This window comes from Ascidia mentula, chromosome 5 (assembly GCF_947561715.1).
Source record: "Ascidia mentula chromosome 5, kaAscMent1.1, whole genome shotgun sequence".
Classification (NCBI taxonomy): domain Eukaryota; kingdom Metazoa; phylum Chordata; class Ascidiacea; order Phlebobranchia; family Ascidiidae; genus Ascidia; species Ascidia mentula.
The window spans coordinates 17,614,221-17,634,556 of record NC_138570.1 but is presented as its reverse complement, the minus strand read 5'-3'; the positions used below and the strand labels follow the sequence as shown (position 1 = coordinate 17,634,556).

General features: G+C 37.8%; 6 protein-coding genes and 1 pseudogene across 6 annotated transcripts; 3 read left to right on the top strand and 4 right to left on the bottom strand.

The window, feature by feature from the left end:
- Positions 1-4,877: 4,877 nt before the first annotated feature.
- Positions 4,878-5,999, bottom strand: LOC145902212 (protein CREG1 pseudogene; annotated as a pseudogene).
- Positions 6,000-6,704: 705 nt separating this feature from the next.
- On the bottom strand, positions 6,705-8,877 carry LOC145902196 (ribonuclease P protein subunit p30-like). The gene is made up of 5 exons (XM_082990077.1): positions 8,666-8,877; positions 8,334-8,479; positions 7,963-8,151; positions 7,475-7,614; positions 6,705-7,315 (listed from the first exon to the last, which is right to left on the bottom strand). Exons 1-5 carry the CDS (start codon positions 8,826-8,828, stop codon positions 7,081-7,083), a joined length of 873 nt encoding a protein of 290 aa, XP_082846203.1. The 5' UTR covers positions 8,829-8,877; the 3' UTR covers positions 6,705-7,080.
- Positions 8,878-9,777: 900 nt separating this feature from the next.
- Positions 9,778-10,910, top strand: LOC145902208 (peroxisomal trans-2-enoyl-CoA reductase-like). The gene is made up of 3 exons (XM_082990088.1): positions 9,778-10,468; positions 10,500-10,561; positions 10,810-10,910. The coding sequence occupies exons 1-3, from the start codon at positions 9,792-9,794 to the stop codon at positions 10,908-10,910; spliced, it is 840 nt and encodes a 279-aa protein (XP_082846214.1). The 5' UTR covers positions 9,778-9,791.
- A 190-nt stretch (positions 10,911-11,100) lies between these two features.
- On the top strand, positions 11,101-12,288 carry LOC145902207 (peroxisomal trans-2-enoyl-CoA reductase-like). Its single transcript, XM_082990087.1, has 3 exons — positions 11,101-11,817; positions 11,849-11,910; positions 12,159-12,288. The coding sequence occupies exons 1-3, from the start codon at positions 11,141-11,143 to the stop codon at positions 12,257-12,259; spliced, it is 840 nt and encodes a 279-aa protein (XP_082846213.1). The 5' UTR covers positions 11,101-11,140; the 3' UTR covers positions 12,260-12,288.
- Positions 12,289-12,328: 40 nt separating this feature from the next.
- On the top strand, positions 12,329-13,505 carry LOC145902193 (peroxisomal trans-2-enoyl-CoA reductase-like). The gene is made up of 2 exons (XM_082990073.1): positions 12,329-13,228; positions 13,399-13,505. Exons 1-2 carry the CDS (start codon positions 12,436-12,438, stop codon positions 13,497-13,499), a joined length of 894 nt encoding a protein of 297 aa, XP_082846199.1. The 5' UTR covers positions 12,329-12,435; the 3' UTR covers positions 13,500-13,505.
- A 33-nt stretch (positions 13,506-13,538) lies between these two features.
- Positions 13,539-16,416, bottom strand: LOC145902213 (mediator of RNA polymerase II transcription subunit 20-like). The gene is made up of 4 exons (XM_082990092.1): positions 16,278-16,416; positions 15,755-15,891; positions 14,904-15,157; positions 13,539-14,062 (listed from the first exon to the last, which is right to left on the bottom strand). The coding sequence occupies exons 1-4, from the start codon at positions 16,289-16,291 to the stop codon at positions 13,859-13,861; spliced, it is 609 nt and encodes a 202-aa protein (XP_082846218.1). The 5' UTR covers positions 16,292-16,416; the 3' UTR covers positions 13,539-13,858.
- Positions 16,417-17,709: 1,293 nt separating this feature from the next.
- LOC145902190 (angiopoietin-related protein 1-like) lies at positions 17,710-19,358 on the bottom strand. Its single transcript, XM_082990072.1, has 6 exons — positions 19,063-19,358; positions 18,772-18,875; positions 18,581-18,677; positions 18,422-18,518; positions 18,216-18,353; positions 17,710-18,160 (listed from the first exon to the last, which is right to left on the bottom strand). The coding sequence occupies exons 1-6, from the start codon at positions 19,337-19,339 to the stop codon at positions 17,974-17,976; spliced, it is 900 nt and encodes a 299-aa protein (XP_082846198.1). The 5' UTR covers positions 19,340-19,358; the 3' UTR covers positions 17,710-17,973.
- Positions 19,359-20,336: the final 978 nt, after the last annotated feature.

Genomic DNA, 20,336 nt, shown 5'->3' with positions numbered 1-20,336 from the left:
CTACTAATATGTTGCCGTGTATTTTTATGTTGTGCACGATCATATGAGCAAACCTGCAAGGTTCTAAACTGAAGCATACTATATAAAGGCGAATTTTGCGGAAAACAGAATTGCCATTTTATTTGGATAATAAAAGCAAAATACATTGATAATATTTTTGCTGGTAATGGAATCCCAGAGTTGTGCCCATTAGCTACTTTGTTCTATCCTACCAACACTTTCTGCACATTGCCTTTTGTTATTAACTGTTTTACCAGCTTCCACAGAGCTGACTTTTCCCGCCACAAAACATTCAGTCATTTCCCAATCCTGGCCGTACATTATCTTGAGTTCAACAATTGAGCAAAAGGAAAAACGAATATTGATGAGTTGTACCTCGATTGCAAAAGTTAAGAATGCGTTTGTTGTGGTATTACTTTGATATAGTTCATGTAGCTGATAAATATGTGCATGCTGCTGATGCACTCTCTAGATCATCTTCTCTAAAGTCGCTCTCTGCAATTGAAATTACTTTGCAACATGAGATTGAAGAACATGTTGTTGCCGAAATTGCTAACATCCCCGCATCTCAAACACGGATACAACAAGTCCGTGACGCAACGAAACGTGACGTATTATAAAAGTTTTTCAACATACTAAAGGCGGTTGGCCTAAACGAGTCTATATCGATTCGCTGCAACCATATTTTCAACTGCGCCACGATATAACTGTTGTTGACAGATTGCTTCTCAAAGGCTCCAGACTTATTATTCCTGGAATTCTGTGGAATGAAATTTTGCGCAGTATACATGTTGGACATCAGGGGAAGGAAAAGTGTAGACCGAGAGCCCAAGATTCCGTCTGGAGGCCAGGTATTACCAACGACATCAATCGATTTGTTTCCAGCTGCATTAAGTGTCAGCGGAATAGAAATATGCTAGCAGAACCAATGATTCCTTTTCTTCTGCCCAGTAGACCATGGGAAAAGTAGGAACTGATTTGCTGTATTTCCAAGGTGAAATATATCTATTGGTCGTAGATTACTTCTCGAGGTTCATTGAGATGTTCCTACTCGCTCATGGCACGAGCTCATCGGACATTATCAGTCACTTGAAGTCTATTTTTCCCGCCATGGGATTCCAGACATCGTGATGTCGGATAACGGCCCGCAATACAATTCCTATATATTTTTCAGTGTTTCGCCAACGAATATGGCTTCATTCACCAGACCAGCAGCCCACTGTATCTACAAAGCAATGGAGAAGCGGGCTGTAAAGAGGGTCAAAAGTCCACTAAGCAAAGCCGAAGCTCCTATTTGGCGTTACTTTCTTACCGTGCTACAAAGCTGGCTTCCGGATACAGCCCAGCGGAGTTGTTGATGGGAAGACGGTTGAAGACGACAATTCCGTGTTGGACGTCGTCCCTTGTCCATAACTGGTCTTATTTATCGAGTTTCAGAGCTAAAGATCTCGAAATCAAGAAAAATTTAAAGCAAAATTACGACAAGCGACATCGGGTACGGCTTCTACCTGAACTTCCCCCGGAAACGTACGCTTGGATCGGTGGAGAGGGAGGCATTGTACGTTCTCAAACCTCACTATAGAGTTATGTTTGTATTCACGTACTAGGTTGAAGAGTTGTATGGGTATCAGAAGAAACAATTTCAAGTTATTTTCGGTTGCGTTACTTTTGGTTACTGAAGAATAGTATAATGAATTGTGTTTGGGTTGTGTTGGTTTTACTCTTTGGTATTTTGGAATGCGCCAGAGCCCGAAGTAATTTTTTCTGTTACATTTATTATCTGGATGTTATTGTTTTGTATAAAATCTTTGAAGATTTGTATTTATATAAATCATGAGTATGATTTACAGGGTACGCAAATACAAGCCGGACTGTTTATTATTCAACTACAAGCAGCTTGTTTGCGAAAGAACATTGATATTGCAATAAATGTGGATCCTCTTGCAAAACTGAACAACAGCAAAGCGCAAAACATTACGAAATGTAATCAAAAGAAAGTGCATTACTTGGGGTTGCGTGAACTGTTTATTCGACAGCTGTCGAGAAAAGCTACGTTCAACCAATTTGTGATGCCAGTCAACTTGGTGTCAGATGGAACAAGAACAGACGATGACAGCAATTCCTTTGCCGGGACTACTTGCTACGTAGCGGGCTGGGGAAGAACAAGTTTGTATATACAGCTTTCTGTATAAACTTACACACACCATTATCCATGCAGTTCTGCACCGGCTCTTGCAGTGAACCACGTGTATGAGCCCTATTTCTTCGACATTGTAAACTACAAAATGATATTTTATCTCCTTAGTTTAGGATTATTTAAACTAAATATAAAAAATGAGCATCTAACTATGTCATAAAACTATATATTAAATGTTTTTGACAAACATAATTTTGTTGCGGCCGTGAGGGGCCCACTTTCCGACGTATTGCTCCAACTTGCTTCTGACATCGTTCCGATCACAAATTGCTCTTCGTTAAATGCATCGTGGAGAAGTTTTCGCGTGTCTGCAGGAGACCCAAAGTTTTGTGCTGAAGGCATTGCTGGGAAAGGCCTTTGCGTTGTAAGTATTTATGATATGCATTAAAATGATCTAGTGAAAACATGTCGAGGAAAAACTAGTGATGTACGAAATTGTCAATTCAGGTAACCAAACCAGTGGCAACCAACTTTTAAAGATAATGAGTTTCGTCTACGTGACGTCAACAAAATTCCCAGTGGCAAGAAGTAAAATTTTTGTGCAGTTTTAAACAAAATCGTTTTATTCAAAGAGCGACTTTGGAGGCGGTCTTGTCTGCCGCCATCCCAATCAAGGAAATCAGCTCTTCCTTCATGGGGTTGTGTCGTACGGTCGAGATTCATGTGATAACCTGAGTGTCTACAACAAGGTACTCCAAGTCCCAAGTTGGAGTCGAAATCTTAACCTTTGATAATTTACTAAAAAAAATTATTTGCACAGATAGCTGACGTGCGTATGTGGATTGACGGAGTCATTTCTTCTTAACATGTGCGGTACGCCACATTTGTCGTATTAATTAGAGTTAATAAACAACACACATGTCTAACGTTTGTTGTTTGCTTTATGGGTTAAAACAATATTAACGTGGGTGCACGACCTGGTAGATCTGTTAGGTTTGTTTCTGTTTATACCCGAAACGCCACCAATATTTAATTTCACGATTTTAGTTCCAGTGAACTTCCGTAAGTAGATCTTGATCTTAAACTAAGTCTATTAAATTTATAATCAGCTATTTTTCGTCCGTTACTAATTTCTCTTTTCACTTTTGTTGTAATTAGAACCGGCGTAACACCGAATACCGGTACAGGGGTAACATCGGATGTAACGGGGGATAGCTCAGACAGCAAGTTTCAACCGACATTTTATTATTCATTTCACAAATAATGGAAAACGGCGAAAATTTCAGCAGTTTAGTTTGTCGTTTTTTGACGCATCTGCCAAGCACGAACGAATTAAAAGTAGTAAGGTAAATATACCGCATGCAACCAAAATAAACTGATATCCGGATCGCGTGAGTGGTTGAGGACAAACCACATCAACCTCAACATGCTGCATCGGGTGGATCAATGGTACCTTTGTTTTTATGCAGTTTTTTCTAACATTGACATTAGACGTATGCCCGGCAAATCTGCTCTACGTCTTAGATCCTCCTGTGCCAGTTGTACCTTTCGGCGACTTCCGAGTCTTCACAATATCTAGATGCCAACCTCCGAGCGCGTCATCCTGTAGTGCAACCATACCCATTGTCCTTAACTTGGAGGAAGAACTTTCAGTACGACATCAACCCCCAAATCAGTTTTCATGTAGAAAATCTTTCCTTAGTCTAGGGAAGAGCGATCACAAATGTCGAGTTAAAGGGGCGTGACAACGTATTATGGAACGCATACCTTTTCCAACCAATCCAGTACAATGGAGAGGTCATTATCCTATTCTTGGTCAGTCGTAGTATGTCCTCATAGACTGTATTCACGGGCTGTATTAAGGTCCACCAAATGTACCATGACCGCTTCTGTCGTTTTGTATGGGCAGTTGGGATTTGCATCTCTGTCGTGTACACGTGGCAGTCCATCGGCGTTTCGATATTTTTTACCGGTCTATGTTGAATGTCGTAGTCAAACGCGGAAAATATTCAACCAAACGTGCGCACTGTCCGTAATGTTCCTTCGACTGTCATAACCAACGAGGGAAACAATTATCTGTTCGCAGAAAAAACCTTCGACTTAGATGATGGCTTCGATACAGTTTGGTCTCAAGTATTACCGTGAGCAACTTTTTTCTCCTCTTTGAAACTCCCGTAGTTAACTGCCCTCTCCTCACCGTCCACGTTCCGCGACAAAAGACATCCTACAGCGATATCGGAAGGATCTGTATCGACCACAAACGGCTGTACGAAATCTGGGTATTGTAAAATGGGCGCCGAAGTTAAACGCTCCCTGGATTCACCAAAAACATTCTGACAACTTTTATCCAATACGAAACTGTTTACTTTTTCCGTAAGTCGGTGCAGAGGGGCAGCGATACGCACATAATTCTGTATATATTTGCGGGAATTTGACGTCAAGCCGAGAAATTGGAAAGCGTCTTTTAGTTCGTGCCTGTAGCCTTTGAGACACGGTCTTTACTTCGTTTTGGTCACAACTTACGCCGCTTTTCGATAAGATATGTCCAAGGAAGTCAACTTGCGTTTAAAACTCGGTCCATTTAGATGGTTGCAGCTTAACCCCACTTCTTATACATCGGAAAAGCACGGCAAATGTAGGTCAAAATTATCCGATAATGTTATCCAAGTAGGCCAAGGCGCCGCCACATTTTATGCCGTTCAGAACCAGATGCATGAATTGTTGAAATGTAGACACAGCGTAACACAATCACAAAATAACATTTGTAAATTCATACAATCCCAGAACAAAACATTCACCTTCAACTGGCAGCATTGAGGTGTTGGAAATGTACATAGAGATAAGACACCACATAATACATAACAACATTTGCTGTTATTTGTTTTCAACGTCAGGTCCAATGAAATTTTTTGTCATTAAATTGTTTTTGAGCTTTTGCATCAAGCTATTATGCCTCATATTATTCTTTGAATTTGGTTCGAGGAAAATATTTTACAGGTAAGCAGCAGATATATATGTGGAATAAAATATCCCACATGTAAACAACATGGGTAGTCATGTACAATACTTTTCACAGTCAATAACATGACAAAACATCAACACAATAATAAAAAGGAAAATTTTACCGGCAAAAAAACAGTTTTATATCTAGGATGATAAAATGATTTTTAACAAAAATAATATCAATTTTGCTGGTTATGCTAATGGATTAGCAGCAAAATAGTCTTTGACAGGGATTATATGACCTGGTCCAAAATAATCCAGCATCCACACCACTTCAATATTCATACGTACAGGATAAAATTGGTGTGCTTGACTCCAATCCACCATTTCTGGGTGTCGAGTGAATAGTGCATGCAGAGCAAACTTTTTTTCATCAGGGTCTGTGATGTTAACAATTTTTCCCATAATTGACACGCGTGCACAGCGTGGGTCTTCAGGGTCGTAGTTATGAACATGACAATAATTCAAGCCAATTTCTGAGACAGTCAGTGAAGCTGAGTTGTTTTTCATTAGGTCTTGGATGCTTACATCACTGGGCATAATGTAAAAGTATGGTATACCAGTGCTGTTGTCATTCGTACCATCTGCCATGGACCAAATGTTGGTAAAAGGAGTTCCAGTTCGGCCAAAGTGGGTGGTAATTGTTCCAACAATTCCCCAGTTGGATTTATGCACGACATACCTCGCTGTTAAAGCAAGCTTTTTATGTGGAGGTGGTCTGTCGCTTTTAAAAAATAACTTCTGGTTTTCTTGCTGACTGGCTGCAGCAAGCAGATATCCACAAAACAAAATAAAACGCAGAAAATCCATATTTATCAATTCATGTAACCAAATGCTCTTGCACTAATATGTTGCGCTGCAATCTGCAAAAACATTTAGGTACAATGACAATGCTATCAAGTTTGTATATTTATTCAAAACAAATATCATGTCGCTTTGACCAGAAAATAAATGGTCTTGTGAATAAAATTTCGACTTTTTCATGTGCTCGCTCTGTGCTTTGTCAATTTGTTTTGTTTGTTTACCTTTTATCACGTGACCTATGATTTTTTGTGTTTGGTTTTTATGTTGTGTAGTTCTAGAAAACATTTATCGGTCTGCTTATTTACATATGTTATAATAATAACACATTGATGCTGGCAATTTTTTTAATTAACTATCCAATATTATTTCAATTCAACAACAATAATACATCGTGATTATTTGTATAAAAAACATGGGTAGAAAATGACAAAACCGCGATATGTCGTCCTATTATCATTACCCCCACGGTGGTGGACAATTCATCTATGTGATCACATTGCAATCTGTTAGACCGAGAACTAAGATCTGTTTATTTGTAGAAACAGTCGCAAATATATAGGGATATCAAAGACGAGAGAGAAACAAAGAGATAATTACTGCGATTACGCACCAAAGGGGACTTAGAAGAAGTAGCGCAAGATGAAAGACGTAACGCAAGTGAGATAACTAGTGAAGGCGCCAGAAAGACGGGTGTAAATGTAAAAGAGTAGAAAGACCAAGTTTAAAACACAATATTAAAAATATTCGAATCACGGCGAGCTAAAATCCCTACAATATTTCCTTTCATTTTCGTGTCTTTACAAACTTATGGGAGCGTTGCAAACCGTTATACCACATCGATCATTAACGACATGTATATAGAAGATAGCCTACATTCAGTACAATCGGTTGCGATCCTGCGACAGACGCTGATTCTCTGTGAGGAATGCACCTTTACACGGGTGCTTGATTCAATATAATGTTTATGGTTTAATCAATGCCCATGACACTTTATTTAGTGTTTAGTGTCAAACAACCGCGCAAATATACAACAGATTTTGTTTCAAAGCAACAGTTGATCACCAGTAAGGCCCAAGAAAGTATTGTGGGAAAATGTTTATTTGACTTGAAAGCAGAAAAAAAAGAACAGTAAAATATTACGTTATTTTTTTCTTTTTTATCGGCGGCGAATCTGTAGTATGTCTTTTTGCTTCGTCTTCGTTTCCTTCACTTATGCTTGTGTTCCCAGCCAACTTTTTGACGTAAATTGCACATTTTGCCGTTTTACGTGAAAATCCGTGCACTACAGCAGCTCGGCAGTTTTTTGAAACAGTGTGTCCCAAAATGTTTTTGGCAATGTTGAAAAGTGTATTGATGTTAGCAACATCATACCTAAAAAAGGCAAATTCAGTGAACACTTAAAATTGATTCCAAAAATGTGCCACAATGATCTAAAAATAGTTTTAATGTTCTGTTCTTAACATTGTAAAAAAACGTGCTTTACATATATTATCAGAGACAGCGCAACAATAAGAAAACAATTTCACTCACGGTCCACGAACTTCCATAGGTATTTGAGCTGCCCCAGACATGATGTGATTTTTGCCTTTGCTGAATTCTTTGAACTTTATCACATTGCTGATCGTGTGACAACAAACTGTGGTGTTTCTGATCATGGGTGCATAACAGACCTGCAAGGAATCGTTTGCATAAAAAATTAACCCCTAAATCAAGCAAAATGCAAACTTTTCTTGTTTGTTTCTGAATGAAAAACATCTCTGTATAACCTTGCCACAATGAAAGTGTGATTTGTTGCACTATGTAGCACCTTAAACACATTATTGTTTAAAGCTCAGCAATTTCTTTGGTTGCAGACTACACAGAAAAATGTTTTTTGAGAAATAAACCCAACACAATAAACATTAAGCAGAGAAATGTTTATCACATTGAGCCACATAAACGTGAATGTGGGAAAAAACTTTGTCAAAGGAAACACAGAGCTAATTAATCCATTGAAACAGAAAAACTCATGAATGTACCTCAAAAAAGAGACCCCTTGTAATGGCTGATTTGATGGCATTGTGTCGTGGCATGTAGGGAAGAATTTCAGTTCCATCAATACAAATAATGTCAATGTTATATTCAGTGCAACATGAGTGAAAGAGTTTCTCTGTCTTTGGCAAAACCGCGATCAGGTCATAAGCACCAGATGTAACAACTTCCCTTACCTACACACACTGTTTCTGTGATACTTTAAAGGGCAGGTGGAAAATAAATACATACTTTTACTTCTGCTCTCAGCTAACAAAAAAAACACATATGTATATGTTTAAACACATTTTAATCAACACACAGCACCTACTAGTAGTCATGAACAGTTAATAACATTTGTCGTTACAAAGAATCTCACCTTGCGCACATCGTCAAGTTCAGCTAGTTCAATAGTTATTCTTGTATACTGCATAAGTTGGGCATCCTTATCTTGCAAAATTTTCTTCGCTTCCTCATCGAGTTCAATCTTGGAAGGGGGTTCTGGGATAACCAACTTTTTCTTTCCTGAATAACCAAACAATTTCATTCTTGTTGCACCAAGTTTTGCCAAAATATACAATTACTTCAGTTATTTAAATCAACACGTTTGGGGGGTTAGAAGCCATTATCAACAAACGATTACTTCCTATGTTTGTCATGATTCATGAAAAAAATTGGATGTCTTGCAAAGTAAAAACAACCATATCCAACCTTTGGTTGGGGCTGATGCTGGAAGAAATCGAGTAAGGGCAACCACTTCATATCCCAAGTATACAAGCATGTTCAATCGCTTAGACACAGAAGACACTGTTTCCTCGCATGGAACATTGAGATCATAGTATTTGCCATGACCAGGTAGTGGAAGATTTGCCATGTCAATTTCAGGTTTGCAACCAATATATGTGCCGTTTTTTTCACTTCAAATCTACATGTACACTGTGATTTGTGAAACATAATATGAATGGCCTAGTTTTTTTTGTGTATGTAAGCAAGGTTAACAAAATGTCATGCCTATATACATACTTATCAACAATCCACCACCAAAAATCAACCGATACTTTTTATACACACAAAACATCAGCGGTTCGCAGTTCGCACATAATATATGCAATTAACAATGGCTGAAAACAAACCTTTAGAACTTATGCATGTAAGTAAATAGAATGCACAAATACAAAACTTTATTTCTGTTCAAGTAACACAATAAAATTTACTGACTAAATTCAGTTTAGTTGACCCAAATTCTTTTCCAGTAGGTTGTACATAGAAACCAGATTCGTCTACATGTGAAACGCACTGGTACCAGAAATTAAAAAAGCACTATTTCATATTTAAAGAAACGCTAATTTCTTTTATCTAAACTGAGTGCAAAATATGAAACAATGCAGCACGTGTTCCGAAGTACGCATTTGACACGCTTGGCTTGTTTACATTTTTGTCACGTGACTACTAAATGCAAAAATAGTCCCCAAATCAATACTCCTGAAATACGATCATTAATCATTATTTTTTTTGTCTTTGTTATAGTTTTATGTTTATAAGTAAGCGAATTTAGGTTTTGAATTGGCATATGTCATGCTTTGTTCAACTTTTATCAAACAGTGGGGAGTTGCCGTGGCATGTAGTTTAAATATTTGTTCAATAATGTTAATGAACAACTGATAATAGGCTTATGATACATTCCAAGTTTTCTTTATGCATACTTTTTTTGCAGAGAGTTTGCAAAGATCTGTGTTAAATTTAAACAATAGGTAACTTTCCATTAATTTGTTCTATGCAATTATATATTTGTTAATGATGTGCCTTTTTTAATAGGACAGTTTTCAGTTAATGAACAATGGCCATCAGAAGTATTTTTAAACCCAGTCTATTTTCTGGTAAAGTTGCAATAGTAACAGGTGGTGGAACTGGAATAGGGGCCGCAATTACACAGGAGTTGGCCCATTTGGGATGTAATGTGGTCATTGCATCAAGAAATGAAAAAAGATTAAAGAAAGCTGCCGAAGAAATGAACAAGAACCCTAAAATCACTGGTAAAGTCATGCCAATACAATGCAATATTAGAAGGGAAGAACAAGTGCAGCATCTGATGCAAACTGTTGTAAAGCAGTTTGGAAAGATTGACTTTTTGGTCAACAATGGTGGGGGGCAGTTTCAATGTCCTGCTGAAAATATTTCCCTGAAAGGTTGGAATGCAGTAATTGAAACCAACTTGACTGGAACATTTTTGTGCTGTCAGCACGCGTTTCGAGAGTGGATGGGTGAAAATGGTGGAGTCATAGTGAATATTGTGGTTGACATGTGGCGTGGATTTATTATGATGTCACACAGTGGTGCTGCAAGATCAGCTGTCAACAATCTTACTAAAACATTGGCTTTGGAATGGGCAGATAAGGGAATTAGGATAAACTCGGTTGCTCCAGGAACAATTTACTCCGAGACAGCAGCTGCTAACTACCCGACGGATGTGTTCAGTGTAGCCAGAGAAGTTCAACCAACCGGTCGACTTGGGTCACCCGCTGCAACCTACTGGCCGTTTAGGTTGCCCTGAAGAAGTTTCTGGAATTGTGTGTTTTCTTCTTTCACCAGCTGCTGCTTTTATGACAGGTTAGGTTTACTTTGTAAGTATTTTTCCTGGCCCCTAAAGGAAAACTTTCCAAAAAAAGCATTGGCAAAGATTGTTTGATCATAGTGATAAGTACCCTGTGGTTTGCACCCATTTATTGTTGTACTCCCTCATATTTTATATTACTGGTATTGTGGTATGGAATTAGTTTGAGAAGTTGGTAAATTATGTTACACATTACATGTTTTTGGTATTTGCAAACATACTTTTAACTCTTTTTTTTGCACAGGAGAAACTGTGAAGATGGATGGGGCTCAAAGTTTATGCAAATGCCTGTTTGAAATACCCAAACATGACAAACTCCCACCATGTAAATGGAACAAACTTTAATTAAGTGTTAAAAGAAGTGACGATAAATTTTAAATATTATGTATATTTGATATGACTTTCTAATAGCTGTGCTGTGTTTACTGATTTATTCACATTTTGAGTCCTCAACAAAATGTTAATTGGTGTGATTAACAAAAAATAACAGCAATCAATAACTGTTTGTGTACTGTATTGCTATGCAAATTACGAAAGATATTTTATTTTTAATTGACAGATTAAAAATAGTGAAAATGAATATTGCCAGTGTTTTTAAGCCAAACCTGTTTGCTGGCAAAGTTGCAATTGTAACAGGTGGGGCAACAGGAATTGGGGCCGCAATTACACAGGAGTTGGCCCATTTGGGATGTAATGTGGTCATTGCATCAAGAAATGAAAAAAGATTAAAGAAAGCTGCCGAAGAAATGAACAAGAACCCTAAAATCACTGGTAAAGTCATGCCAATACAATGCAATATTAGAAGGGAAGAACAAGTGCAGCATCTGATGCAAACTGTTGTAAAGCAGTTTGGAAAGATTGACTTTTTGGTCAACAATGGTGGGGGGCAGTTTCAATGTCCTGCTGAAAATATTTCCCTGAAAGGTTGGAATGCAGTAATTGAAACCAACTTGACTGGAACATTTTTGTGCTGTCAGCACGCGTTTCGAGAGTGGATGGGTGAAAATGGTGGAGTCATAGTGAATATTGTGGTTGACATGTGGCGTGGATTTATTATGATGTCACACAGTGGTGCTGCAAGATCAGCTGTCGACAATCTTACTAAAACATTGGCTTTGGAATGGGCAGATAAGGGAATTAGGATAAACTCGGTTGCTCCAGGAACAATTTACTCCGAGACAGCAGCTGCTAACTACCCGACGGATGTGTTCAGTGTAGCCAGAGAAGTTCAACCAACCGGTCGACTTGGGTCACCCGCTGCAACCTACTGGCCGTTTAGGTTGCCCTGAAGAAGTTTCTGGAATTGTGTGTTTTCTTCTTTCACCAGCTGCTGCTTTTATGACAGGTTAGGTTTACTTTGTAAGTATTTTTCCTGGCCCCTAAAGGAAAACTTTCCAAAAAAAGCATTGGCAAAGATTGTTTGATCATAGTGATAAGTACCCTGTGGTTTGCACCCATTTATTGTTGTACTCCCTCATATTTTATATTACTGGTATTGTGGTATGGAATTAGTTTGAGAAGTTGGTAAATTATGTTACACATTACATGTTTTTGGTATTTGCAAACATACTTTTAACTCTTTTTTTTGCACAGGAGAAACTGTGAAGATGGATGGGGCTCAAAGTTTATGCAAATGCCTGTTTGAAATACCCAAACATGACAAACTCCCACCATGTAAATGGAACAAACTTTAATTAAGTGTTAAAAGAAGTGACGATAAATTTTAAATATTATGTATATTTGATATGACTTTCTAATAGCTGTGCTGTGTTTACTGGTTTATTCACATTTTGAGTCCTCAACAAAATGTTAATTGGTGTGATTAACAAAAAATAACAGCAATCAATAACTGTTTGTGTACTGTATTGCTATGCAAATTACGAAAGATATTTTATTTTTAATTGACAGATTAAAAATAGTGAAAATGAATATTGCCAGTGTTTTTAAGCCAAACCTGTTTGCTGGCAAAGTTGCAATTGTAACAGGTGGGGCAACAGGAATTGGGGCTGCAATTACACAGGAATTGGCCCATTTAGGATGTGATGTGGTCATTGCATCAAGAAATGAAGAAAAATTACTGGATGCAGCCGATAAAATGAATAAAAACACAAAAGTTATTGGTGATGTATCAAGTTTACCTTGCAACATTCGCCAAGAAGAGCAAGTTCAAAATCTCATGCAACATGTTGTGAAGAGGCACGGAAAAATTGACTTTTTAGTTAATAATGGAGGTGGGCAGTTTCCAAGTCCAGCTGAAAATATTAGGACAAAGGGCTGGAATGCTGTTATTGACACAAACCTGACCGGGACTTTCCATTGCTGTCAACATGCGTACAAGGAATGGATGGGAGAAAACGGAGGGGCCATTGTCAACATAACTGCAAATGTAAAAAAGGGTATGCCGAATATGTGCCACACCGGTGCCGCAAGAAGTGCTGTTGATAATTTGACCAAAACTTTGGCCATCGAGTGGGCAGATAAAGGAGTTAGGATCAATGCTATTGCACCTGGAACAATTTATTCACCCACAGCTGCAGCTAATTATTCAACTAACTTGTTTGAAGAAGCTGTTAAGATACAACCTACATGGAGACTTGGTACCCCTGAAGAAATTTCGGCTATTGTCTGCTTTACATTATCACCTGCTGCTGCATTTATGACAGGTTACACAATTCATGATAAGTTATAGCAATATTTCTTTATGAAATTAATTTAAACAATGAGTTTGATCTGGTTTGCTTAATGCCTTAATCTTGTGATTTGTTCACTGGTAATTGATGCAAACACATTTGTTTAGTTTTTTTCCATGTTTATTGAAACTTATTATTTGCAGGTGAAACTGTGACAATGGATGGAGCAGAATGTTTGTACGGCAGTTTCAAAAAAATACCTCGGCATGATAAGCTTCCAGCATGGAAGTGGAACAAGGAATAACTTCTTTATAATTTTTTTAATATTTGCATTAATCAATTTAAGCCATGTATCTAGGCAAAACCATGCAAAACATTCAAGCAATTTATCACAATATGAACGAACTTGTTTTCCAAATTTTTTTTGCACATTTTATCTATGAAAAAATTCATATTACTTAAACTTGGCAATTCAAGGAGCATACAACTGTGGCTCCTTTACGTTTTGACTCTTGACTGCGAATTTTATTCAGCAAAAATGCATACACTAGAAGACCTTTCAGACATACAGACATTCAAAAACGATCTATATTCTTGCCCACATACTGTATGCAATATTGTTCAGTTTTCCAAACACAAAAGGTGTCTGTTTATAGCTCGATATCATCTAGCTGCAACAGCTTTTCTGATATTGTTGAACATTTCTATGTATTGTTGCATTGTAATTTCTGGAGTAAAGCGTTCACCACCTTTAGGTTGCAATAAAGAGGGAAGGTTTGGGGGTGCCTGCTCCCCAATTATTGCTTGCAACATCTCCGACATTAATCCCCAAGACTCGCGGGCAAACATACATGGCGTGTATTCCACCTAAATAAAGGAGTGTTAAATTAAAAAAGTTCATTTGTCAAATTTCTTAAGTGAAAGGACACTAAGACAATGCAGACTGGTTTATAAAACAAAACTGAAAGTTCCTTTGAATTTGTACGTACACCTTATTATTTTTCTGTTGCATGTTTATTTGTGACAACTATTTACATTGCAACGTTGATTGAAGATGCATAACTATTAGTATTTGTATGAAAATAAGTTTTAGCGGTGGGAAATTGTGTAGACCTCAGTCACAATGGAAAGCATGTCACAGAGCAAACCAGTAAAATGAGCACATGTGCGTGTGCTGTTGCTAAGTGAATTTGAGCCAGTTTCAGGCAGTTTTAGTGGGGTTTGGGTGCTTCAGGTTGCTACTTGGTGTCAGGTGCTGTAGAAAAGTGAACTAAAAAAACAACGAAAACGTCAGGCTATAAAAATTAATGGAACAAGGTCCCATTCATTTGTGGTTTTGTAAAAGATCCATCCCTCAGCTACACATTCTGCTCAAGATTGGTTTCCGGACTGGTGCATTTTAGGCCCCTGAGTGCCTAAAATGGGGTTATTTGGGGTGAAAGAGCAACAAAAAATGCATTTGGATTTTGCAGAAAAATGAAGCGTTTAAGTACAAGTCCTTTTGCAGTTTTATGCAGGGCCTATCTCACCATCTAATTACAATTTGTACATTTGCCTCATCCAGATAAATTGTCGGATCAACTTAAATCCAGATTAACCAAGTTCTATTGCATAAATGTTTTAAAGCAACTTGTAAATGAAATAGGACTGGAGTATAAGCTTTTGAAATTGCTTCAAAAGAGCAGAAAAATATCTGAATAGTAATTACCTCTATGGCAATGCCTTTAGTGTTTGAACCGACAGCAACAATGCCGACTTTGATCAGGAAATCTCCAAGCTCATATCGCTGTCCTTTGCATTCAATTTTACCTCCTTTCTTAGGTTGCCACACAGCTCGCAATTTAGACAGGAATGCAGAAAGCATGACGTCCGTGACAAGAAAAGAACCTTCTTCAAATAAAGCAAACCTTGATGCTGGGAACTCAGAGTCATAGAGCAGGTGCAAGGTTTTGGAATTGGAAGCTGAAAGTAGCAAATATTTTGTGGTAGCTTAAAGACACATGCGTGCATGCATTGCAACTTCAAATGCCTATTAGGTTTTTAAGGTAGTCTCTGTATGCTCCTTTGGTTTGGTAGTGAAGAGACATTTTGTACAGGAGGCCAAAATTTCAACTTGGACCAAGAATGTTTTTGTGTATAAATGTAGGTTGTGACTAAGATTTTATAGTTATAGTACTGCTTATAGTTCAAAAGATGAACATGAATCTGTTTGGGAAAATAATTCATCACTAAGTCTTCAAGAAAAGCTCCAAGCTTTGATCCTTTATTACAGCAAACGACCCAAACACATACAGACCAAAATCTTTTGATAATTTTTTTAATTATGTTCAGGCAAAGTAATCACAATAATGTCATTATTAAAGGATTAGGATATCAAAACTTTTGTTTGTAATACTTGGCATCGGTCAAAAAGTGTATCCACACATTTCTGAATTAGAGGTGGGCAAAAAAAAATTCTGCAGGGCATAAATCTAGTCCTTATTCTGTGCTGTAGCCACATTGCAACTTGACAGTATGAATTTTAGTATTAACCAAGTGGTTAGGTATTGTTTTACTCACCAGTCGGTGCATGGAAGGACTCACACTCAACCACAAACAATCCACATTTCTTTGCACCAAGTTTTTCCACTACATTGGTTATTTGTTCAAGAGATTGCTGAGTATTTAATCCCTCAGGCTGTTTCCACTGGCTAACACTGAAATGTATAATTTTTCATTTTCAAAACACACAAAAAAATTAAAACAGTAGTTTAAAATAATATGCTTGTCTTTCATTATGATATTTAATTTGTAATTTGCGTGGAGGATTTTTTTTCGGCAAACGTTGAACGTGTCTCGTATGTTAATGCATTACCGAATGTTTTTTTGTGCAGATTATCGGCAAACGTTAGCAAGAGTGACATTTATACAATCTGGAGTGTACGTGTTTCACTTCGAGCAACACTATTGCTATGGCTAATCCTATAATAACCCTAACCTATGGCGTGTTACAAGAGAATACCATGTTAAATTATTTCAATTCCACCACCGAGTAAAAGATTCTTACACTGAAGTATAAATAGTAGAAAGATATTAAACTTACTATGTGACACCCATTGAAAGTTTGTATGAAGTGTTGCAACTTGCAATTTTAGTGAATCAGACTTTCAAAACAGCAGTTGCGTGGGGTATTTAGTGCAGCCATAGAATACTAAAACAGTATTCTATGGTGCAGCACTGATTCCAACCGTCTTCTCTCTACTGCCATCCAGGGCGAAAAAGTCCCAACAGGTAAATAACCGTTCCTTTGTTTTTATTTACTACATTTATTTGCAAAATAGGGAGATAATTTCTTTGAAAAAACACTATTAGTATTTGCTATGTTTATACGTGACAAATGCGGTAAAAATTTTTTGATTCCATTTTGAAATATTTTTCTTGATACATTTATATCCAGTTTTTAATGCTTTTGTTATCTGCTTAAAGATTCGTGTTTCAAAGTCCATCACGAAATCGTGCGAAAGCGGGATTATTGTTGCGTGACGTTATAGAAGGCGCTTTGGTCGTGCAAGTGCTGGCAGCCTTATGTGTAGGAATGGAAAACATTGCAAAACGGGTTCCATTAAACAGGGAACAACAAGTGAACAAGTGCAAAAAAAATATTTTTATGTTAATTTGAGCAGCACACAGATGACCACTGTTAATGATAAAACAGTTACGGGACAGGGTGTTCTTGTTGTTACAGCATTTATGATCGCTAACGTGATGCATGAACTTTTGAAAACACGACAGAGACAAATCGTCAATTTAGCTTTGTCGTTCTGTCCACTCACAGCAAAAGATAAAAGTAGGTTAATTGAATTTTAAGGCTGGCAAAGACCGCCGAGAAAAAACGACCAAATTAGCTGATTATGCAACACAACACTGTTATTCGGTCATAACACCACTTTTTGTCCGACAGTGCGCGTTGCCTATACGAGTTCGCGTCATAAATGATTTATTTAATTTGCCACAATCAACCACTATTGTATTTTTCGCAATATAGTTCGTAACTAGAAATGGTGGAATCACCAAAGTAAAGTCAACATAATGATGAGGTTAAATTTATGACATCACGCCCAAAATGACGTCATGTAATGTCACTGAGCAAAGAAACGCACACAATCCCCGTCTTATCGAAGTACAGAGTAGTGTCGTCGCTGCTATATCCTTTGATCTTCCGATAATCAACGACAAATAAGCCTTTGGTTTGTGACGTCACAGTGACATATTTCTGTTTGATGTAAAATCCTTGTCCTGGCAGGCAACGTAACCTGTGGATTCTCCAATGGTTGAAACTATTCGATATCTGCAATATAAGGAGGCGCCTTTTCCTATCTAAACAATGTATTTTTCGACGCGCCTTGTGTTGCGTCAAATTCGCTACAGCACAAAAGGTTTTTACAATTTTTGGTCGCCGCTACTTTTTGTGCAGTTTTCTACATTTTTTAGTTGACGTAGAACCGAAAAATATCCTGCTATTATCACAGCTTTAATATTTTATTAAAGCGAAATATATGTTCCATTGGTTTCGCGATTATAAGCATTACAGCGATGGAAGCAAAAATTCGATTTTCGGCATATAGAATATATTGTATAAATACACTCCTTTAGTGCTGTCTGTGTTGACAGTTATTTTTCACATACAAATTCGTCATACTTACAACTATCTACTTGACTTATGATTATATGTAGCGTGCGCAATTCTGTGTTTTTAACTAATGATGTATAAATGGGCAGAAAAAGAGTAACAAAATTATTCAGTCGCATCTTATTTTCATCTTAGTTTCCTTTAAAGCTTCGTTGTTTCCTTTCCATGTAAGCCATACTATGTTTTGCCATGGCCCTTCTGATCTTCCCCAGGGAGCGTTAAGAGCAGTGTTGAAGCATCCATTGTGCCACCATCCACCTCGGGGTATTCCCCGAAGCATGGCGCAATTTTCACCACTTAAACACAAAAGTGACATCACAGGTTATATACAATAGTTGCTGTATAACTTACTGTTGATCGTTGTCACGATCATTTGTCGTAAATTGCATTCCATTCAGTGGATGAGAGCTCAAACTATCTCCGGCAGTTCCATTGTATCCGGCAAAATGCAAACGATAATTGTCTGATTCGTCTTCAATGACAAACGAACTGCAACATTCCATTGATATAATTCAGTTGTAATTCAAGTTACTGTTCATGTTTTTCAATACTCAAACCTGTATTGAGCAAATGCAAATGTTCCATCGAAACCTCGTAAGTCAATCCTCAGTCGACATCCCTGTGTGTTCGTGATTCTATGGATTTCATCCAAACCTTATATAATTTAGCACTTCAATGTTTAAAGTTGTTAAAGGCCTGAACGTTAACAATATTACCCAGCCAAAACTCTCCAGTCAGGTTTCCAAATCCATGTTTGTATTCCTGCCAAGTTCTGTTGAAATCAATCGATCCATCGAACCGACGTTGAATCACCTGTTAAATGCTTATGTGAACCATTGCGTTTTCACTTATTCAATTTTTGTTGAAGTATCAAAAAATATATTCAGTGAATCTGCATCATTTTTACCGTCCATCCGTTGTCGCAAAACGCTTCTTTGCAGTTTCGCAATCGCTGGTAACCGTACACCGATGACGTCAGGCAGGTTGCTGGTGTCAGCAAATGCTTAATCTCTGTACACAAACAAATTCTTCTGCACAATACCCTTGGGCAATTTACATTGAAAGAACTGCAACTGAGAGAGTATAGCAAATGGTTAATATTGAGAGTTCATTTACAATTTGAAGTAAAAGTCTACAATAGAAGCATTACACTTTCAGATATAAACACAAATTTCAACTGTTTATTTTTGTTGTTTACCTCGCAAGGTTACGCGAACTTCCTGTTTGAAGTTATCCAAATCCCCAACTTCACCCTTCTGCCCCACATCACCCTTCTCACCTCTCACACCCACCCTTCCTCCCGGTCCCCGCTTCCCTGGAGAACCCTGATCACCCCGATCACCTTTCTTACCTCCTAAAGTACCCGGTGATAGAGTGACGTCATCGCCACACACAGGAACGGTGACGTAACTGCATTGTTGTCCACCAACCAAGGTGGCACAAACAAACCAAGCAAGGCCAAAATACATAAGCATGGCAAACTTATATCATGCAATGCCTAGACAACACAACACTTTCCTAGTTAGCTTCGATACATAAGGTCACATGCCAATATGCACTTCACAGCAAATAATTTGTCCAGTTGGTGGTGTAAACAAAACTGTCTCCAATTTCTAAGAATTGCTTTCCCCCATCAAATTTTTTTGTGCTGTAAACATTTTATATGTGATGTAAACGATTGGTCGCTTGGTAATGTTGAAATACTGTCGAGCAAATATTCCTATTCCCGCATCTTCGAATCGCGCCAAGAATATAAACGTCTTCAACATTTCTCAGACTTTTACCTACAGGCAAATACTGCCTACAGACATTGCTGGTGGAACTGAAGTAGTTGAAATCGAAAATCGTGTTTCAACTAAACTTTATTTTAAGGCGGTTGTGAACGTTTATTGCGCGTGTCAAAAAACGAGTGACGGGAAAACGCCACGTACACGAGACTCGAGAGAGTGACAGGAAAAAATGCACTAAATCCACTTCGGCACAGCCTACCGGAAAGACACAAGCGCCACACAACCCCCTCCAGAAGCAGATATGGTGTAGTAGGTCATCTCTGACACACGAAAACAATTATTGTCTTTTCGGTGGTCGCATCCTGCGGGGTGGTTGGGCAACTTAAGTTGAAACGTATGGGTGAGGAGGATAGTTAGGGTCATCAAAATTCAAGGTTGACGTTTATCTCGTAACACTAAGGCAATTATTATGGATCAAATTCGTTACATTTTTAAATAAGGCTGGCTGGAAAATGTTACACTCTGCAAACCCACCTGTTGTCGTGCCCACGTGTTTGTGGAACCACAGGCCCAATATTGTTCATTCAAGTTATTTTATTTATTAGTTTTGGTAGACATCAAGAGGTAATGCTTTTCCCATGCATTGGTAAAATAACCAAATCGTTTTGATGGAGACGCATAAAAATAAACGTTAATATGCAAATAAAAAATCAGTTCTAAGTTCTGGGTGGCTTAGGCTTCA

Bases quoted from the DNA above. Each gene is read 5' to 3' on its own strand.
- LOC145902196 (XM_082990077.1), bottom strand. From the start codon at position 8,828: ATGGCAAATCTTCCACTACCTGGTCATGGCAAATACTATGATCTCAAT. The intron at 7,615-7,962 runs GTACATTCATGA...GATTCCTTGCAG, and splicing joins CAAGGGGTCTCTTTTTTGAG to GTCTGTTATGCACCCATGAT. The intron at 7,316-7,474 runs GTGAGTGAAATT...TGCCTTTTTTAG, and splicing joins CCTATGGAAGTTCGTGGACC to GTATGATGTTGCTAACATCA.
- LOC145902208 (XM_082990088.1), top strand. From the start codon at position 9,792: ATGGCCATCAGAAGTATTTTTAAACCCAGTCTATTTTCTGGTAAAGTT. The intron at 10,469-10,499 runs ACCCGCTGCAAC...CCGTTTAGGTTG, and splicing joins CCAACCGGTCGACTTGGGTC to CCCTGAAGAAGTTTCTGGAA. The intron at 10,562-10,809 runs GTTAGGTTTACT...TTTTTTGCACAG, and splicing joins AGCTGCTGCTTTTATGACAG to GAGAAACTGTGAAGATGGAT.
- LOC145902207 (XM_082990087.1), top strand. From the start codon at position 11,141: ATGAATATTGCCAGTGTTTTTAAGCCAAACCTGTTTGCTGGCAAAGTT. The intron at 11,818-11,848 runs ACCCGCTGCAAC...CCGTTTAGGTTG, and splicing joins CCAACCGGTCGACTTGGGTC to CCCTGAAGAAGTTTCTGGAA. The intron at 11,911-12,158 runs GTTAGGTTTACT...TTTTTTGCACAG, and splicing joins AGCTGCTGCTTTTATGACAG to GAGAAACTGTGAAGATGGAT.
- LOC145902193 (XM_082990073.1), top strand. From the start codon at position 12,436: ATGCAAATTACGAAAGATATTTTATTTTTAATTGACAGATTAAAAATA. The intron at 13,229-13,398 runs GTTACACAATTC...TATTATTTGCAG, and splicing joins TGCTGCTGCATTTATGACAG to GTGAAACTGTGACAATGGAT.
- LOC145902213 (XM_082990092.1), bottom strand. The intron at 15,158-15,754 runs GTGAGTAAAACA...TGCTACTTTCAG, and splicing joins GTCCTTCCATGCACCGACTG to CTTCCAATTCCAAAACCTTG. The intron at 14,063-14,903 runs GTAATTACTATT...TCCTTTATTTAG, and splicing joins CTAAAGGCATTGCCATAGAG to GTGGAATACACGCCATGTAT.
- LOC145902190 (XM_082990072.1), bottom strand. From the start codon at position 19,339: ATGCTTATGTATTTTGGCCTTGCTTGGTTTGTTTGTGCCACCTTGGTT. The intron at 18,678-18,771 runs GTAAAAATGATG...AGCATTTAACAG, and splicing joins TTTGCGACAACGGATGGACG to GTGATTCAACGTCGGTTCGA. The intron at 18,354-18,421 runs GTTTGAGTATTG...GGAATGTTGCAG, and splicing joins TTTGCATTTGCTCAATACAG to TTCGTTTGTCATTGAAGACG.